The 19,949-nt window shown below is 38.8% G+C and overlaps 2 protein-coding genes across 9 annotated transcripts in view; both read right to left on the bottom strand.

Moving 5' to 3' along the window:
• Positions 1-242: 242 nt before the first annotated feature.
• On the bottom strand, positions 243-11,798 carry dpysl5a (dihydropyrimidinase like 5a). 2 transcript variants are annotated; one of them, XM_034235339.1, is made up of 13 exons: positions 11,653-11,798; positions 9,108-9,378; positions 6,983-7,141; positions 5,965-6,144; positions 5,776-5,844; positions 5,621-5,665; positions 5,361-5,436; positions 4,632-4,788; positions 4,401-4,542; positions 3,848-3,990; positions 3,514-3,721; positions 2,786-2,954; positions 243-2,165 (listed from the first exon to the last, which is right to left on the bottom strand). In XM_034235339.1, exons 2-13 carry the CDS (start codon positions 9,366-9,368, stop codon positions 2,080-2,082), a joined length of 1,695 nt encoding a protein of 564 aa, XP_034091230.1. In that variant the 5' UTR covers positions 9,369-9,378; positions 11,653-11,798; the 3' UTR covers positions 243-2,079. The 2 variants fall into 2 exon arrangements, with proteins under 2 accessions (XP_034091230.1, XP_034091229.1); XM_034235338.1 differs by lacking the exon at positions 11,653-11,798 and adding an exon at positions 9,523-9,662.
• A 2,127-nt stretch (positions 11,799-13,925) lies between these two features.
• Positions 13,926-19,949, bottom strand: part of LOC117558860 (DNA (cytosine-5)-methyltransferase 3A-like) — a 41,746-nt gene continuing 35,722 nt past the window's right edge. For all 7 annotated transcript variants that reach the window (XM_034235313.1, XM_034235317.1, XM_034235318.1 and 4 more), the window contains 3 exons: positions 17,847-17,916; positions 17,181-17,299; positions 13,926-17,058 (listed from right to left, as the gene is read on the bottom strand). In XM_034235313.1, the coding sequence (XP_034091204.1) occupies positions 16,917-17,058; positions 17,181-17,299; positions 17,847-17,916 (331 nt within the window). In that variant the 3' untranslated portion in view covers positions 13,926-16,916. The remainder of the gene's footprint in view (positions 17,059-17,180; positions 17,300-17,846; positions 17,917-19,949) is intronic.

Genomic DNA, 19,949 nt, shown 5'->3' with positions numbered 1-19,949 from the left:
CATATACATTTCATATAAAGGAACCATACAAATAAAATGTTTTTTCGTTTTTTGTTAAAGCCATACACAGTTGAAATTAGTTCCCAAACTAGACATTGCTTTTTGTTTGTCAAATAAAGCTGTGAAATTATGAAGTGAACAAAAAAGTACAATACTTTTTCCAAAATATAAATAAGTATCAGTACAATTTACAGTCCAAGTGCAGTAAGTGAGTAAATGTTACTTTCCAATCAGACACAGGATTTAGTTGGAGATTTCATTGTGGTTTATTTGCACTCAAATCATGTGATATAGAGCTGCAAGGGAAAAACAAGACATAAAAGGAATTAAATGTGGTAACACATTGTTCAGCACCGGTGTACATTTAGGACAGGGGAAGATTCACTAGAGCTTCTAAAAGTAACATTTGTACAAAAAACAAACAATGATGTAGGAATGTAACTGTAGAGTGAGGATCTTCTGTTAAAAATAATCAAAATCTTGTGTGCATACCTGCTTTACACTACAGGTTTTACAAAAACAAAACAAAATCACATACAAAGACAATTATTCACAAGAAATACTCTGTAACTAAACAAAACAATACAAATACAGTAGTAGTATCAGTGCTTTTCCTTAGTTGCTCAACAAGCATGCCTTCCAGTTATAATGCTTTCAGTGTCCTACAGTGTGATGGCATTTGATACCCTGACAACATGGCCTTCATTGACTAACATATCTGCTTAAATCAATTCCACTCTGTGAATGCTGAAGAGGATCCCATCATCTTCACTTTAAGCATCCCAGTAGGGCTGGGCAATAGGGAAGAAATCATGTATCACAATATTTTGGGCCAAATACCTCAATATTGTGACATATTGTAGGGTTAACCATTGATGCTTTCACAAAAAAGTGAGAATTTTGATAATTATTACCAGTAATGCGGATTTAAAGACTAATCAGGTAAAGGCAAATAATATAAAAAGCTAAAGAACAGTGCGGTAAATTGAGAAAATGTAACTTTAAACCAGGAACAGAAAGCTTACAATAACCAAATTCTAAAACCACGTAGTCACATATCACGATATAATATTATTGCCCAGCCCTACTTCACAGTGGTGTAATTGTCAGAGGAATATGTTACACCCTGCCTTTCAGACCAGTACAAAATGACCAAAGGAACATCATGATCTGTGCCTGGCGATGTGTTTGTTGGTGTCAGTGTTCTCAGGTGAGAAGAAGGCAGTTTGGGTGAGACTTTTTGCTCTCTGTGGTGAAATGGATACGTTAAAAAAAAATGCATCGCAACATTAGTGCTTATTACAGTAGTTCTAACTATGCTACCATGCACACAGCATAGGTTCATTCACATTTGGTGGGGGTGGAACAGACGTCTATTCGGCTATAAGGCTGTAAACATGATCGGAAATATTTATCGGTGAATAATTAACTACTGAACCAAGACCTCGTTCTTATTCAGGAAATATTTCTAACGCGGTAGCATCGACGGAAAATAGCACAATACAATATAAATAATCAATAAACAAACGCATAGAAAAGGTTAGCTTGCATTATGATACTTCAAATTGGTCAAATATTTTTCATAACTGACATTATAATGTCATGCCCTTGTAATAATTTATTACACGTCATTCACCCAGGCTCGCAGTAAGAAGGACATTTGTGATATGTGTGACATTAAATCATGTAAAAAGGCATCTAAATAGTACATGATACAAGTGCAAAATCGTATTTTACAGTGAGGTAACACAATCGCATCATAAAAACCATGACTCACCTCTATACTCCTAAAACTATTAGTAAGATATTTCCCCTAATGTAATCCAACAGCCAAAGATATTCATTGGCAACACTTTTTTTAATTTGCTGCTTATATTTGGTTAACAATTGACTCCATTTTTGGTAACCAATAATAGTTTGATCGATATTCAAATATTGTTACGGCAAATATCCTACAGTTTAACGTGTCCTATGTTACTGTGCTGAGTTCAACATACAAACTCCAGAAAGAAAAACAAGTTGTCTTGCTTGGCCATATGTTTCCCTCAGGTGTCGATCTTCAGCGTCACTTCTGATTGGTTACCAGATTCCGCTGGATCTCCCTCCAGGAGGAGCGAGGATCCTGGCCGAGGACCTCTTAGGAATTTTGTCATCGATCTGGGCACCTGGAGCAGAATATGATGGTGTGCCGAGTTCAGCACAAGGTATTTCTAACTAAATCATATTTTCTTTAAAGGGTTGTCTCGAAACAGCTTAACATATAATTTATTCTCATTCCGTTTAATTGGATGTAAAAGTATATTGACATGGAATACGGCCATTTGATGCTCGAATAATACAAACAGAAAATAATCCAATAAATCCCCAAGCATCAACCCTTTGTGCATTTGATACAAAAAGCTATCTACTGTCAAATCTGTCTAATTAAGAAATAACATTTAAAAAATATATATTATTTAAAAGTGTACTAGGCAACTCTTGGTCAGAATGTGAGGAATATATCTGAAAACCAGGAGGGGTAAGCCTTCTGTGCTGTATACCTTTTGAGGTGTCAATAATTACTCGACTACATTTCTCATATCTATGGCGCCCTCATCAGGCTAAGTGGTGTATGTTAACATTTTTAAAAAGCCACAAGGTGCCTCAGTCACAAGACACACAGCATCTCAACAGGTGGAGAAAAGAATAGCCAAAAAAAGGCATCTCTATCACATTCCTGGTGACATCATATGCAAGTTAAAATGGAAATGATCACGGATATCTGAATGAATCTGCTGGTTCTTACCAGACAGGCTGAAGCTGGACCCCTGGAGGTCCCTCACGCCGCCGTGCCGAGTGGAGGGGCGCGTCGGAGTGTCCGAATCTGAAACCCCAAATTCCCTCTTTCCTGAGTTGAGCACCGGGACTACTTCACCAGTGTAGGGCTCTCGTTCCACAGCTTTCACAGCCTGGCTCTGGAAAGTCAACGTGGTAAGACAAATAAATGAACACAATCAGGTTAATGAACATTTGTTATGGAATAGTTTTATACCTAGTTATAAACATGAGTACTAACTAGAAGAAGTATTAAAAGTAAAAGACCAAAAGTAGCTCTTCTGACAGCTAGGATTGCAGATTTGTAGGACTACAGTTGGTCTGCAAGATTTAATTTAAGATTGAACAAAGAGAGGTTTGAAAAGCTGTGAAGTTTGATGATGAAATAGAAACGTTTTGGAGAAAGGAAAGGAGAGAAAGAAAAGAGAGACAGAAGGTAGGTACCAAAGAAGAAAGGAATGGGAACACAACGGGAAACCTATAAAAGGAAAACTAAATTAAATCAAAGAAAGGAATGAGAGAGAAAGAAAGATGGATAAAAGAAGGACAGAAAGAAGAAAAGAAGGAAGGAAGGATGGATACAAAATAACTAAACAAATATGGGGAAAAAGAAAAACAGAATGAAATAAATAACAAAGAAAGAAGGAGTGGATCAAGAAATAAATGAATAAAGGAAGTAAAGATGGTCGTGTCTGATACCTTTTCCCTCTGCACCATCTTCTTGTAGAGGAGATCCGGGAAGGTCCTCAGGGGGCAGAACTTCCCCGAGCCCTCAGCACATGTAAACATCCCGTTCTCATAGACCACACGGCCCCGGCTGATGGTGACCAGCGGCACGCCATGACAGCGGAGACCCTCATACAGGTTCACATCTCCTCCCTGGAACTGGTTATCCACAGAAATGGTCCTGCAGACAGAGATGGAAAGAGAAGAAGACCCAGTTCATTCAGAAACCCAATCAGCTTCTAGTGATTGGAGATAAAAGCTGCTGTGAGGCACGCTGATCGATGAATGGACGGATAGAGTTTCATACTTGGATCCCTCGGGGTCCCAGACCACCACATCAGCGTCTGCTCCCGCGATGATCCGCCCCTTCTTCGGGTAGAGGTTGTAGATCTTGGCTGCGTTTGAGCTTGTGACGGCAACAAAGCGATTCTCATCCATCTTACCTCCAATCTGGGAATTAAAGAAAAGACAACACTTGTGTTTGAAACCTTAAGAATAACAAAAGGAGGGACAGTGCACATTATTAAACATTGTTGTATATGCCAAGTTACTATTTATTATCTGTAGTCACTGAAAAATGTTTTCAGGCACCCTAAAACAATTTGTAATAGAAAAAGAATAGAATAGAGACTTACAATAAAGGACATGCCAAAAAAAGATAAAAAAGGCCATTGTTACTGAAAATATGGACTTAAACATCCGACTGAAACAACTTATGCACCAAAAGCAGAAACATATATTTGTTCTGCCCTTAGAGTCATTATTTTCTCCTTAGAATCGATAACCACCAATCCAAAACAGATGCCCTATTTTTTGGCGGTTTTCTAGCAGCCACTCTGGAACAAAAGAGCTCCACATACCACTCCTTTCTCCCAGATGACGCTCATGCGATCCTCAATGCCGGGGAGCCCGTGTGGGATCTTTGTGAAGTCATCCTTACCCATCGCTCTCTGTTTGGTGGTGAATGGACGGTGGTCCGAGCCCACAACATTCAGAGTGTCGCTGCGGCCAAACAGAGCGAGATCGCATTTAGAAACCAGTAACAGTGACATCAGACTACATTTAGTGTGAGGTTTTCTGGTTTTCCTCACTTTCCCAGCAGGCTCATTAGGTAGTTGGGAGTGCTGGGGTCCAGGCGGAGAGGGGGCACGGTGACGTGTGCAGCAGCGTAGGCCCAGTCCTGATGGTAGTAGTGCATCCCGTTCAGCACAGCGTGGGCTGTGGTGGTTTCCCCGTGGACAACCTTACCTGTGGTTAGGCAGTACATATAAAAAGGCACACCAAGTCAAATTATAGTGAAAAGAGTGCTGTAAGAAAAGGGACAGAGGTGAAGCATGCAATAGTTAAAACGATTAGGCAAGCAGACCACTTTTGTCCAGAAAAGTACTGTTTCATTACTATTCATAAGATTTTAAATGTGTTGGAATGCAGAGCAAAAAAATGAGGACTGGGATAAGATGGGGGGTGGAGGGGCAACTAGAAAATGTCCATAATGAGGGGGGGTTTCCTTGGAGCCAGCTTTTGGTAAAACATTCAATTCATTGTCTTTCACATGACATCCCACTTTCTCACCCCCAAAAACATGGCTGAATATTTGGGTATTTCCAAGATATGTGGCCATGCTCAAGATGGGAAGAAGGCTACTTGGTACTTAGATTTCACGGCTTGCAAAGAACCAAAGTGATTGTTAAGTCATACAGTACATCTCTTTGATAGAGCTTCCCTTGTATACATTGAAGTTATTTTCTTTTCTAAATGTATTTATTTTACAAGTTCATATTATTTGCTTTGAAAAAGTTCCCAACAGAAGTAGGCCTTACCCTGCATCTTGGCTGTAGCAACGACATCTCCTGCAGACATGCTGGACACATTGACCAGATAGATCGGGCAGTGGGCCTGACAGAAGACACACACACAGGGAATACATTATAATATAGAAAAACTCATGTTGTCTTTTCACATCATAATTGGCAAAAATCTATATACTTTATTTATTTTCCTAAGACATGTTTTCCTGTGCACTCAGACTAGTGCTGTTTTTGTACTTTTCCTTTATCTGTGCTGAAGGGATCTCACTCACCCTATTTGCGATGGTGATCGCCCTGTGGGTCGCCTCTGCTTCCAGCTGTAAAGAAACATAATTCTGTGAGTTATCATGTTATTTTTATTACAAAAATGATATCAATACTCTTGACAAGGCTCTGGATATAATGAAAGTCATCCTGAGTATGATACCTCTTCAGGCCTGCTGATTTCTATCCCCTCTGGGCCGCTGATGCCCAGGTCCAATGCTTCCTTTGCACCCTGCGAAGAGACAAGAGAAATCATGAATAATATTGACTACAAATGGCTACAAAATTAATCAACACAAGCATCTATGATAACTTGATGTGTTATATGAACAGATATAAGTGATCCCCTCACCTCGGCAACCAGCTCCCCATTCTCAGCGTGGACCCTTGCTATGGCTCCGATGTCCTTACACTGCTGCAGAGCCTGGAAGAGCTCGCTGTCCCTCAGCATGAACATGTCCTTATAGGCCATGAACATCTGGAAGGAATTCACCCCGTGCTCCCTCACCAGCTTCTCCATCTCAGCTCGCACCTGCAGGAAGTGTAAATGAGCCTCAGCATCTCTCCGCTTAAACCAAGTGTCTTTTTAAAAAATATATCTGGGCCACGGTCAAATAGTTTCAAACTGTTTTTGCTTAGGAATGTTATTAACTGAGTGAAATGACCCAGAAGTATCTAAGTGGCAGCCATGATAAGGGCTGGTCCAGTTCTATACATTCTATGGAAAGCTGCTTCAATGCTTCCTTTCATATCTCCTTTAACATAGGGAACACTGGATCATGCAAAGTTTAACCAATGAAAAGAGATAATTAAGTCCCACAATTCCATGCGCAAGGAACATATAAAGCAACACAGCAAGGTGAAATTCTGTTTAAGACAGGAATCTTAATGTGAATTAAGGAGCATTTAGTTTGTCACTTTGACCAATTTCTATGTAATGTTACCAACGTTGCTGAAAAATAAATAATCTGCCATTGTATAACATCATGACATTTTCCAAAGAGGTCAAGGAAAAGCTGTAAAGAAAGGAAGTCATTATTATTCACCACTACTTTCTTTTAAACTGTTTGTATATTTTGGTAGATAAGTAGAGCCTAAACATATATAATGGATAGTTACTTCAGTCTGACACATTTTGCTTTGTCCTGGCATTATAATTAAAGGCCCCTTGTTTGGGAATCTTTTAACTCATCTCCATGTCTTCACCTGCAGGTGGACGATAACCACTCAAGGAATTGTACGAAATCACTTACAGAGGTACAGCAGAAGTAAGACACTACACAACTAAAGCCATGAGTTTTTTTTCGCTGAACATTATTTTGAATAGGGAAAATAAATCATGTGTAGTGGGAGGCACAGTGCTGGATTACCTTGGGTCCCCACCAAGTCACTCCCACGTGCAGAGCGTAGTCGCAGCAGGCTTTGGGGTCCGCCGAGCTGCGGCACTTCTCGTAGGCTTCCAGCAAAGACTCATTCTTCTCTGGCAGAACGTGTCCGATCACCATTGTTGTACCGCCAGCAAGAGCCGCCTAGAAGAAATACAAACAACAGTTGTTAAGTTACCCAAATTGTAAGGGGATAATTCTGTAATTATTATTATTAAAGACTTAAATGCACTGAGGTTAACTGAAATAACTGACTTAACTGAAATATAATTAAACCGCGGCATTAAGTGATGTTAAAGGAGAATATATTGATTTATTAAACCCATAAATACTAGAGGGAGTAATCAACATAACTCTTCTGCTCTGGGCATAAAGGTAGAAGCCACAATTGCTATTAATGCACATTTGTTATGGTTATTTGTATAACGATTGCTGAGGGGAATATAAATCCTTTAGTAGTCAATTAACTGCCCCTCACAGTATAATCAAAGCTCACTGTATAATATATTTTTTACGACATCGGCACTTATTGCTTATTATCTCCCATAGACTAAGATGTTTCAAACCCACGCGTACAGTAGATGTGAATGACCCCGACACGTGAAACAGAGTGTGTTTTGTGTATGAGTGCATGCTTCACTGAGCATCTGTCAGCTGACCCTAGAGAGTGAAGAGGGAGGGGACACGAAGAGGAGGGGGGGCTTGTGTCTGAGAGCCATTGTCTCCAAGCACAATGGCGTTAGTGAAAAGGCTTTGCAGCAGTCTTTGCAGCAGCCCCCCGGTATCCATGGAAACGGATACCGATCTGCATTTGTCTCCGGACTCTTTTTTTTTTGGAGCGTGTAGGGAGGGGCGAGGCAGAGAGGAGTGAGGAGAATAGTGTCTGTCACCGGCGTCTACGGGCAGCAGTCTGTCTGTCCAGTTACTAAATATGAAGCCCAGCCTCCGTCACCTCTCATACTCCATCATCTCTCACAGTGTTGAGTCATCATGGAGCCCTGAAGGCAGAGCAGGGTATCCCAGGCTTTATCAGACGCCATGGTGACTTTATTCCACACATTCTGGCAGCCTCGCTAACAGCAGAGGGCCAAATCATTCCTGTGTGATGCTGGTGAAACACACGCTCTGCAAACTTGTGATACTTCAAGAAAAAAACCCACATACAACTGCCAAGTAGGGCAGGATCTGAATCTGCTGATTATTCTCTTTAAATAATTGATAATCATTTTGTCTGAGAGAGATGTCCATTACAAGTCTAGCTTCTATTTGAAATGCTTCTTAGCTTTTTTTTATTGAATCTCGCTCTCTGAGGGGCTTATTACAGATCTGAGTCCAAGGTGTCTGTCTAGCCAACAAATAAACTCAAATATATTCGACTAACAATCATTGAAAAAAAAAGAACATCGTCAAATATTGGAAACTGAAACCAGGAAATCTTTGCAAATTTTGCTTTGAAAAAATGACTCAACAGATTAGCTGATAATGAAAGTGTCCAATTAACTTTCGGCCCATTTACTAATGAGTTAATCAACTAATGGCTAGGGGCTCTACCTCCAAAATGAATAGCATGGCTGAAATAAAAACTGTTTAACAACATTACAGCCGCCTTCATCTGCCTCGTTTAACTTATAAGATGCTGTATATCATTGTATCATTCAATTTTAATGCCTCATATTTAATATAATTTTAGTGTTTACATTTCGCTCTAATTTTGTCATTTTACCTAGACATGGTAATAGAGTAGTCGTATCTCAAAAACAACAACATAATGGATGACAACAAATTAAGAAAGCTGTCTGACATATCAAAACCAAACGGAAAAAGCTTCTCTGAAATCTTAGCTAAAATAAGCATCATTAATAAGCTTGCAATGATCTCTATCTAATGGGGATATGACTTTCGTGATATCCACGAATGTCAAGCACAAAAACTTGAATTTGAAAATGTAGGTCACAGTCTTAATTTGCAAATCATTGCTCTTATTTCATGCTTTGACTTGCTGTGACATTTAGTGTTGCTTGTGCTCTGATCTACAATTAGGAAAGGTGTCCTACTTCAAGTCTTAACTCTCCTCTCTTCCTTTTCCTTTCCATTCCCAGCAGGACGTTACCTTGGTGCCGCTGTAGAAGTCGTCTGCCGTGGTGGCGTTCATGAAGCTCTCCTCCAGGTGGACGCTGGTGTCGATCCCCCCGGGGAGGACCAGTTTTCCAGAGGCGTCGATGACTTTGGCTCCACCTGGGATCATCATCTCCTTGCCCACCTGCTGGATGATGCCGTTCTCGATGTAGACGTCGGCCTCCTGGGTGCAGTCATCGTTCACCACCTTACCGCCCTTTATAAGGATCCGCACATTCCCTGAGCTGGAAGACATGGCTATAGCTCTGTAAGGAAAAAAGAAGGAGAAAGATACTAATTTAATCCTGTTATGTTCGGTATTGTGAGCAGCCGCTAAAACTGTAGTAAACTGACTCAAATCTAAACAAGAAAAGGCACAAAAACTGCAATTTTTCTATGAGATAGATTACTTTTTACAGTTCCTCATCTTGCGTGTAGTAAGTCTATGCTAAGAAGCAGTGATGCTGCCCTGAGACTAGTCTGTCAGGCTGTGACTGACATCAGCTAGAGGACTGAGGAGGCTGTCACTGCCTGTGACCTGACGTAGTGGGGATTAGAAAGAGTCCAGTAGTGGATCACAACAAGGCAGACAAGGGTCAATAAGGCCTTTATTTTTTAAAGGACTAGAGCAGCATAAAGCTACTAACAATGATGTCCACTCAGAAATAATCATAGTGGCCAAACAATATGAGCTGAGAAATGTATTGGTGTTCCTGACATTCATTGAAAATGTCTCTACTAACAAAGAGTTATGAGCATTCCCCAGCTGGACCAGGTAGGGAACATTACAGTTTCAATTATACTCTCAATTATTTTCGAGACCGGGGTCATTAGGCAAACTTCATTGCACAAAATCATGCAAAGTATCACAGTAGTATCCAAACAATCCTCATCATTCAAAACATCCACAAGAAATAATTGATCACTCAAAAGGGCAAGGTATGTCCAATCTGTAATCTGAAAATGTAAAATCCATGTCAAGGCCGAAAAATGATAAATATTAGGTTAATACGCAGTGCTGCCCAACCTATGGATTTGTACCCACAAAAGGGGTCGTCAGAGGTTTCTACTATACACTATTTAGACTTTTCTCTACTCTTTTATTTTTCACCTATTCAACAATTTTACCTCTACTGCATCTCCTAATAAGATAATACGATAAGATGTCCTCAATATTTGTTCTATCAGAGTTTTTTGGTTACATGTTTTACATTTTTAAAAAGTACACCTGCTTGGTATTCTATTGATTGAATCCAGTGTTTTTGACAGTAGGCTAACTAAAAAGTCATTCCTGGCAGCATGGAGAGTTAAAACAGCCTGCTAAAATATTTTTTTTTAAATTACATTTTCAGTATAATAAATAAATATCTACAATGACATTTTAGCCAGAACTACAAAGGTTGCTCCACTCCTTGGGTAATCTGGGTCTTTGATCAATAACAAAGAAACAACCTCGAAGATCTGCTCCTCCCTTCCATTCTTCACCAGTGTATTAGTGATGTGATGTTATGATGTGTGTGTGTGTGTGTGTGTGTGTGTGTGTGTGTGTGTGTGTGTGTGTGTGTGTGGCCATCCTGCGTGCTTGCGTTCTTGCGCGCTTGCAGGATGCGTACGTATGAGGGTGCGGCAACTTTACTGCATGGCATGGACTCCTTCACACATCCAGATCTGATGCCTGATAATGGGAGGAGAGGAGGATGGCTTATGTTGGGCATTAATCCTAACAGGCTTCAAGTTAGGAGGCGAAACAGTCATTCAAAAGGTCCTGTGTTCCCAAATAGCCTGGAAGCAGCTACACCCTATAATAAAGTTATTATGATAAGACAGGGCCTATTGCTCATGCACTATGGAAGTTGACGCCGGTTGTCAATAACAAACAGGTGAGCTATGATTTAGGACCTATCAATATGACATAAAACGTGAATGATAGATTATTCATTTAACTGTGGTATACATTACACATGTTTTTTAATGTTCACTTTGTAGTATACACATAGCCTGTAGTATAGGCAGGGCCTTGCTAATGTTGGCCAAATGTCTTTATTTTTACTTGATTTGCCCATTAATGCTATTTTATAAAATAACAGGTATTTAAAATGCAATTGCATATGTCAATAAGTAGAACACATAATTATCTAGGCAGATAATTATACATTTACTGTAAAGGTGTAATCGCAGCGGAGTGATGACACTTCCACTTGTGAGACCTGACACAAAGAACCCGGTCCCCATCCGGCATGAGCGGCGGAGGCACAGCGAGCATAGCGACCTACAAACCGCTTCACCGCCTCTCAGTCCGCCTCTTCCTCCACAGTGAGGACAGGCCTGCTATCTAAAGTCTCTCCATATTGTAACCCTGCACACAGGTTCTGATGTGTAGTTGCACTTCAGGGTGTGTGGAGACCCGTGGAGGCTGGCAGGCAGGGCAGACACTCAGCCGTGCAGCCCGGGGGCATGGAGACAAATCTCCGGGCTCCAGGAGAGGATTCCCCCCATCAAAGAGCCTGCTCAGAATAAAGCTGAAGGTGTGCACCACATACCTCCTCTCTCTGCTGCTGCTGATCCACGCGTCTCTCGGCTTACTTTCCTACAGGAACAGGAGGCAACACAATCCGTGGATGGCACTTTCCGAGGAGACACTCACCAGATGGATGCCTTCCTGGCCGGTCCGGGACCAGCAGACCGCAGCCTCATTACAGTCAACCAGCGAGGCTGCAGAAGTAAGACTTCCGGTTATGGCTTTCAAAAATAAAATCTAAGTTGTTTTTCTTTGCAAAGGAATGATGGGACAACATTTCAGATCATGTTTATATGTTTTTTCATGCAAAATAGGTTTCTACATACAAGTGTTTCTAGAGTATTGGTGCATAGCAATAACCATACATTTAGAATGAAAATAATATAATTAACTGACTATTTTTCTTTTGTTTTTTGTATGAAGGCACTGTAACCGAAGACAATGGAAACAGCTAAGACACTTCATAATAATCAGATTTAAATGCCATTTGTCTAGCTTTTATTGTTTGACAAATTACAAATGTGAGCGGCAATTTAGAGATCTGGAGCCAGGATTTGCATTTCATTTTATGCTAAATTGCATGAAAAGTAAATGTATTTTTCCACATATGTAATCTGCATCACTAGTTTATGCTCATGCCTTTTTTCAGAATCGTATAAATGCTAATATTATAAATACTCTCTCTATATATAAATATATATAACCCTTATTAATCCTTATGACAGATATTACTTTTTGTAGGCATATTTTGAAGGAACCTAATAGCACTCTTAATATTTGTGCAAATGTACTATTTGCTCTTCTCCAAAATGCACTTTAAGCAAATAAGAGTAATTAATACATTTGTAATCAAAATGTTGTAGTATGAAACACGATGGTTGCATCAGCTGAGTGTCCTCTTGATTATAATCGAAGGTAGAACGCATTGCATTGGTCATCTTAAAGAATTGGACTACATGCACATCCTGGGTTTCTCTCTTACACATTTAAACGCTCTTATTTTGTTGGCTAATCGCTAGTCTTCCGGTACTATTCTAGCTGTCTCCGAATAACTTGATGCAGCCCTCAGCATCCAGGATGTGAGACGGTGCGACGGTCCAATCAGCAGAGGGGAGGGTGGCTCGGTCGCCTAAGCAACCAATTACTGTGGATTTAGGGCGTGTCTACTGTGAGGAGGCTGTACCACTATCAGAGGAGGGGGGCATAATTATAATAGGGTGAAGCATTATTATATTGGATATGATGGTTAAAATGTCACTATGACCTATCATGTATTATAATTTAATAGCTCAGTCTATCTTTTCTTTCAAGACCTTAGCATGATCCGAAAAAATTATGCAAGAAAAAATTTAAACATTAACAAATATGTATTAAAGATCATTTGCTATTAGTAGTTAATGTACGTGCAAGCCCTTAAAGCTAACATGAATGGTGGCTTTATGGTGGCAACATGTTCAATAAGAAAGGAGCTGGAGGGCAACACCCTGATCTTAAGCACTGTTGGTGGGGAGGACCCAGGTGTCAAGACACTGAACAGCAAATCCCCTGCCGGAGGGCATGATGGCATGGAAACTGGAACTGAATATCAATATCCACAGCTCCCCCATCAGCCCCCTGACAATTTGAAGCTAATTCACAGTAATGAGAACATTAATTTTGGTTTGCAATGTCTAAATATTAGCCTTATGATGGGGCCACGTGTCAATGGAGGTCCTCTTAGGCCACCCGCAAAAAGGTTCTCATATCAAATGGTTGTTTTTCCTTAATTCTGTTTTTTTTGTTAATACTAACAATATATTTTCTCATTATGACAATATTTTGGTCATAAATATGAAAATTATAACAACACCACCCCATCCTTAAATAGAATGAAGCCATCTTTAATGTTATTTGGTATACTCTCTCAAAATAGTCAAAAATACCTTTAACACATGGAGACCAATAACAAAGGCTTTTATTGTTACATTTATTTTCTTACCATAATTCAATTATATAAATGCAACATTTTAAATTGTTTTATTTATTTTATTATCTTTTTGATTTTGTCTTTATTTCTCTCGTTGTTGGGATTGAGTTGGAAAGAAGTGATGTCATGTATTTCCGAAAACGAATCACAATTTATTTAGCTACAGTTGAGACAAAACCTATTGACATTGTTTGGCTGTTTTTTCCAAACTTTGATTTAGCAACAGAAAGATAATGAATAATGAATACTATAGAGACATATTTGAGATTGGAAACTATATTTTCATGTACATTTTATACAATCTAAATAAAAAAGGACAGGAGGCTGCAGATTTTTGCACAAAAACAATACATTTATTCAAGTGTTCTCCAGCACAAGTACATACGGAGCCTCTATCTTCTCTCTGGACACTAAACTTAAGTATGGGGGGGGGATAGGGTGGAGAATGACTGCTACATTTGCTGTACGAACTGGTCTTGAGGAAAAGCGTATAGGCCATTAACAGTTATGACGGAAAGAAAGTCACAGAGCGTCAACAGTATCACCGAATATAGAAGTATTGACCTGCCTTGAACAGTAAAACTCAGATGTTGTTTCTGATTTAAAAAACAAACCAAAAAAACATCAATTCAAAACAACATTTTGAAAACAGACATGGAGAATATTACGGCGTGGAATGTAGGATTAAGAAGAAGCAATGAATATTAAGCATACATTATTATGCTACAGTAAAAGTTACCAGATTTTTTTTCTCACATGATTTTCCCACAGATAAGCACCAACTACAGCAATCTCTAGTCTAAAACAATATAGGAAACCTTTCATTATTTGTTATCCTTATTTTTTCAAGTACAAAGTTAAAATGCCTTTGTTAATATATTTATATGAGTGAAATAATAGTTATTTTCTGTTACTACAAGGAACTTAAAAACAGTCATTGTCAAGACTCTTCCAACCAAATATATTTTTCTTGTTTGGATAAAATGTTTAGCACCATTAGAAACACAGACAATCCCTATTTTTAAAGTCTTACAAACAGAAGCAGAAAAACAACACCATGTAGGGCTGTGCAGTGAAGTTGAGCGCGTTCGTCTTAAAGCTGTCCTCAGGCCACTATTAAGATCACATGACATGAAATCTGGATTCACTTGACACAAACAAATCAGTACGATAAAGACGACTTGGAGTCTCCCTACATCTAATGCTCAAAGCAAGTTTTGAATCAAAATGTCACTTGATTTTTTAAAATTTTAACCTAGATTTTTTCCTAATTTGATGATATATATTAGCAAAGAATTATATTTGTACATCTCATATGTAATAAAAACGAAAGGTAAAAACAAATTGAAAACAGCCACCGGAAAACTCTATGTACAAAATGTACAAATGAGGGGGAAGTATTATAGGAGGAGTGGGTAATAACATCTGGTTAAAATATCACAAAGCACAAGAGCTCATATTGAGCCCGGTGTGCATGGACAAACATGATGGCAATAAGGTCACTTAAGAAATTAATTACATTAAGAAATTAAATTTCAAATTTAGAATCTTAAATATGATATAGATAAGTGATAATATCTGTTTTTATTACCCTCTATACTCTTTGAGTGCCGACATCTTCGTCAAACACTGTCAGTTTTTCGTTTTCACAAACTGCAGCCTAAATCCTCCATATTTATCTGAGAGGATACAATCAAGAGAATTACGTTTGTGAATATAATCCAAATTTTGGATCAGCAATTAAATTTGTCAACATGACGACTACGATTTATCAGGGAAATAACAAAGGCCCAACTGGTCCTTCACAAGGGACAACATATTATACAATGCGCATGACATAGTTCCCTAACTCTGTCTAACATTTTACAATCTTAATAGAAATAGACATTCTTTGAATCTGGGTACTAACATCCTGTATCGCTGCGTTAAAACAGGGAACAATATGGATGACGGAGAAAAGGAAAAGGGGGTTTGGGGTGACACATGTCAATCCATCTACTGTACACTGAGTCAAGTGACATGGGTTTCACATATCAAAATCCATTATTTCACTTCTATTGGCACAGCCCTACTGTATACAAAAAGTATCACACAAGGGTAGATCAGTTCACATCATAAAACAAAATTCACAAGAAACCAAATGTCTTTTTAAAATATCAAGAAAAAAAAGAAAGAATACATATAAAAGTGCTTTATAATGTTGATAAAACAGCACAGAATTGCTATAAAAAGGTAGAAGAACTTTGTGAAGCCGCACCATATTGTTGAGGTTTTTGCACCTGACAGTTTTTCAGTTTAGAGAGGTGGAAGTTGGGAGAGTTACCCGGCCCGGTCACACCCCCGCCCTCCAGCAACCACGCTCACTAACGGTTGTACAGTAATGTCATTGGTCAGGATGAAACTATAAAAAAATTAGTTTCTCAGACGTTGATCTTAAGTTATTTTATGACAGAAAACATCATCGCCCATGTGGCTAGCTTCACTCTCTGTTTGTGCAGATCCAGGCAGTGAGCCTAAGTGTTACTTGGCTGAGAGATTAAATAAGCACCAGTAAAAACTGTATATCAAATCTGTAAAATGCAGAGAAGAGCATGTACTCTAACTGCAGTCTACTGTCTGTCACTTGCCTATAAAGTGAATCAAACGACCCACAACAGATTTGTCCAGCAACAGGTTAAAGATCTCCGTATTGTCTAAAGTTGTTTTGCCACATGAGCTATGATGTTTCCCATCTTCTTTGAGCACCATGGTATTGTAACCATATAACAGTAGTACCTTTATTACCTTCAGTTGTAAATATAAACTGTAAACAAAGAGGTATATGTGATCTGGTGTTTTGGATTCTTAGAGACACAGCTATCCTGACACTGAAGAACAATCGCTTTTCTCTTCACATCTCTGTGAGGCTCAGTAGCTGGAAGCATGGCCGCACATACAGTACACTGACACAGCAGAAACATTTCACATATCTCCAAACCATTTCCTATCTTTCGGGTCTTTCCCATCACATCGCCGCCTCTTTTAAAAACCCATGTTTAGCACTTTTCTGTCTCAGTGTCTTGAGAAGAAAGCAAAGTCTCAAGTATAGCTTGCACAAACAAATCAAAAATACTTGATAACACTGCTAAAAGGTAAAATGACATATCAAAATTAAATAGAATAAGAATTACAATTCAAATACGAGAAATAATGTGAAGTCTACGTCATTGTTTTGCTTGCAAATTATACAAGAGTATAATTTGAGGATCAAGGCTCTTATTTCTAGTCACAACATACAGCTGTGGGTCCTAAATGTTTCCGAGCAAGTTTTGTCTTGCCGCTCAAACGCAGGCAAAGTAATCTTTGAGTGGTGCAAACAGGTGGCGGATAACCGGGACGCTCCAGGATCGACCCAGCAGCCTCTGCCTTGCCAGACGGCTCATGTTTGACACGTCCGTATAGTGGACTGGGAAACCAAAGATCCTGAGAGGAAACCAGCCAGACACAAAACAACAGAGAGAAAGAAAAGGGGAAGACGGAGGGAATTTTTTTTGATATTTTGATCTGTGAATGTTAGTTTAAAGAACAGTCTTTCTGTTACATACCTTTCCATCTCAGTGCACCAGAGTATGTCTTCCTTTTCGTTCATGTAGACGGGGAAGTGCTGGTCCTTGCCCTGCTTGATGGAGTTAGACCTGGTGGTGATGGTCCTCACTTTGCCAAACTGACAAAAGGAAGCAAATATTATCAGAATCAGACTCTGAATAAATAAAGAAATAAATGAAAAAAATAACAATAAGAGAAAAATGTTTTAAAAATACTATTAAAAGCATGCCGAAAAAATGTAACTATATAATGAAGACAACAAATATAAATATATAGCTTAATTAAAAAAAGGAGAAGCAGTTGTTTATTAAAAGGGGTGGATTCTGTGGATCACTTACTGATGGATTATCAAACTGTTACCTCTTGCTGCCACTGGGAGCCGCCTGTGCGCAAAGTGCTTACTTCTGCTTTGAGAAGTTAAATTAAATGTCATGCTTTTTCACTTTTATTCTTTTGATGTTGCGTTTTAATAAAATCATCTCTGACTGCCTCTCTGATTGGTTTCTTGGTTTTGAATTACTGAAATGTCAGGAAAAACACAATTTATCTTGATACTATCAGTTGCTTTGGACAAAAGCCTCTACCAAATTAATGTAATATAACAAATATAGATGCATGTACTTCTGTTGTGGTGTATTTGTTCTGTCAAAGTATTACTCAATTACCTTAGCTGTTCTGCCGTGCTCTAAGCAGTCCTGAAGGTCCACCCTGTCATTGAACATGGCACTCAAAGGCCTGAAAGAGAAAGAAGAGGGGCCACACTTTACATGAAGTCTTACTATATAACTTTGTACTTCCTTTAACAAATCTGTCAACTATAAATGATATTTTTTGTTTATGGTTTGAATGCCATCCTGTAACTGTAATTTGATTCCTAAAATGTAGGCTACTTAAGCGTTTAAAAAATATTTATTTTTAGAAAATGTAACAGATATCTGTAGCCAATCAGATGTCAGAGAGTTACGTAATATCGACGCAGTCTAATTAACATCAACGGCTCAACACCTGCCCGGATGTCAACCTAAACATGGCGTCTGGTAACCATGGATGTAACGGCCTTCAACATTTTCGTAAGTGATGAAATGTTGTTGAATTATAAATGTTTTCTTTTTTCTTAATATGTCGTTTAGCTAGCTACATAGCTAGCTAGCAAGTATTTGCATGCTTGTGAACTTCCTGCTTAGCTAAGTTACCACCTTGCATTAAAGGTCCCATGACATAGCCATTTCTACTGAACATAATTCCATTATTGAGGTCTACTAGTCTAGTAGACCTCAACAATGGAATTATGGTCAGAAACTTTTGGATTTGGAACATTGAACAATGTTCCAAAATCACATTGGTTTCTCATACAGCATCTCAGTATAGTATGTGTATTCACTCTCTGTCCTAAACGGCTTGTTGGAGCTCCTGCCCCCCCTCCCATCTGTTCTGATGAGTCCACCAGTTGTACTTTTCTGTACTTTGAGGGTTTGTGACTTTGCAGACCGTTTACATGGATAAAAAGCTACATAACACACATGGGGACGGGAAATAACCAGAAAAGCACGACATGGGACCTTTAATGAAGCAGTGGTGTGGGAAGTATCCAGAACGTAATGGTACTAATCAGCAAGATGTAGCCTACTTCAAGTCTATAACTAACTATTATAAACGATGTCTTGTGATTAAATACTGTTGTCGATGTTTTCAGGCTGTGCTAGCTACTCCTTTTATACTGTTGGGTAGTTTTAGCTAAGAAGCTAAGAAAAACAGCCCTGTTTTCATTATTGTGGAGACGTATTTTCTAGCTGAACCAAGAGGGATTTTCAAATTGTTTATTTAGCATAAGAAGTAGGAACATTTTCTCATCCTATAAAGGAACACTTCATCATTCAGTTCATCACAAACCTTCAAAATCAACTTCAACCAAACAGTTTTCCCTTAACAGGAAGGGGATTACAAATTGTTATCTGAAAAGTTACAAAAGCTGTCTGATGTCAAATGTAGTTGAAAGTACAACTGATATGTAGTGGAGTAGAAGTATAAAGTTGCATTTAATGGAAAACTGAAATTGAGTACCTCGCATTTGTGCCTGCGTACAGTGCATAGTAAATGGTTTTTGGTTACATTCCACCACTGGAATGAAGTTAATGTAAATTATGTTAGACAGGTAATTCAATCTGAGGCAGAGGGAATGGCAATGTGCAGTCTTTGGTTATGGAGCTGTTTGGTCCACTGCTGCATCTCTTGAAGTGATCAGAGCCGAGAGAAGAGCAGTTAGAGCTGGAGCCAGCACCCTGACCAGGAGAAGGTAATGCATTCACTTCACTTAAGCATTCAACTTGCAGATTCCTGCGTTTGGCACTACAACAAAATCCAAAGATTGCTAAATCCTGTAGCGGTCTGATGTGTAAGTTTGTACTTTACAGCAAAGTTTAGTTAAAACATTTTTCCAAATGTTTTCCACAGTGGTTCTTTGTGCTATGTGCTGCTATATTAGCTGATGAAAGTTGCAAATACTTTATATTTGGGGATTTTAATAAATGCATTTGAAACTAAAATAGTTTTGTCTAATTGTATTCAATCATAAATATTTTGGTGTGTATTAATAAATGTATTTTGTGGAGAGAGTAATTCATATATAAATCAGCAAATAAATGTGTGACCCATCTGATTATATGCCAGAATACACCTAACTCTAACTGCTGAATTAAATTGACAATAGCCAGTTTCAATATGCGGATGGTCTGCTGATTGGTCAGTTAGATGTGCTGATCCTTCAGTCT

The sequence above is a fragment of the Gymnodraco acuticeps genome, unplaced genomic scaffold, assembly GCF_902827175.1.
Source record: "Gymnodraco acuticeps unplaced genomic scaffold, fGymAcu1.1, whole genome shotgun sequence".
NCBI classification, from domain to species: domain Eukaryota; kingdom Metazoa; phylum Chordata; class Actinopteri; order Perciformes; family Bathydraconidae; genus Gymnodraco; species Gymnodraco acuticeps.
This window is presented reverse-complemented; position numbering and strand designations above follow the sequence as displayed.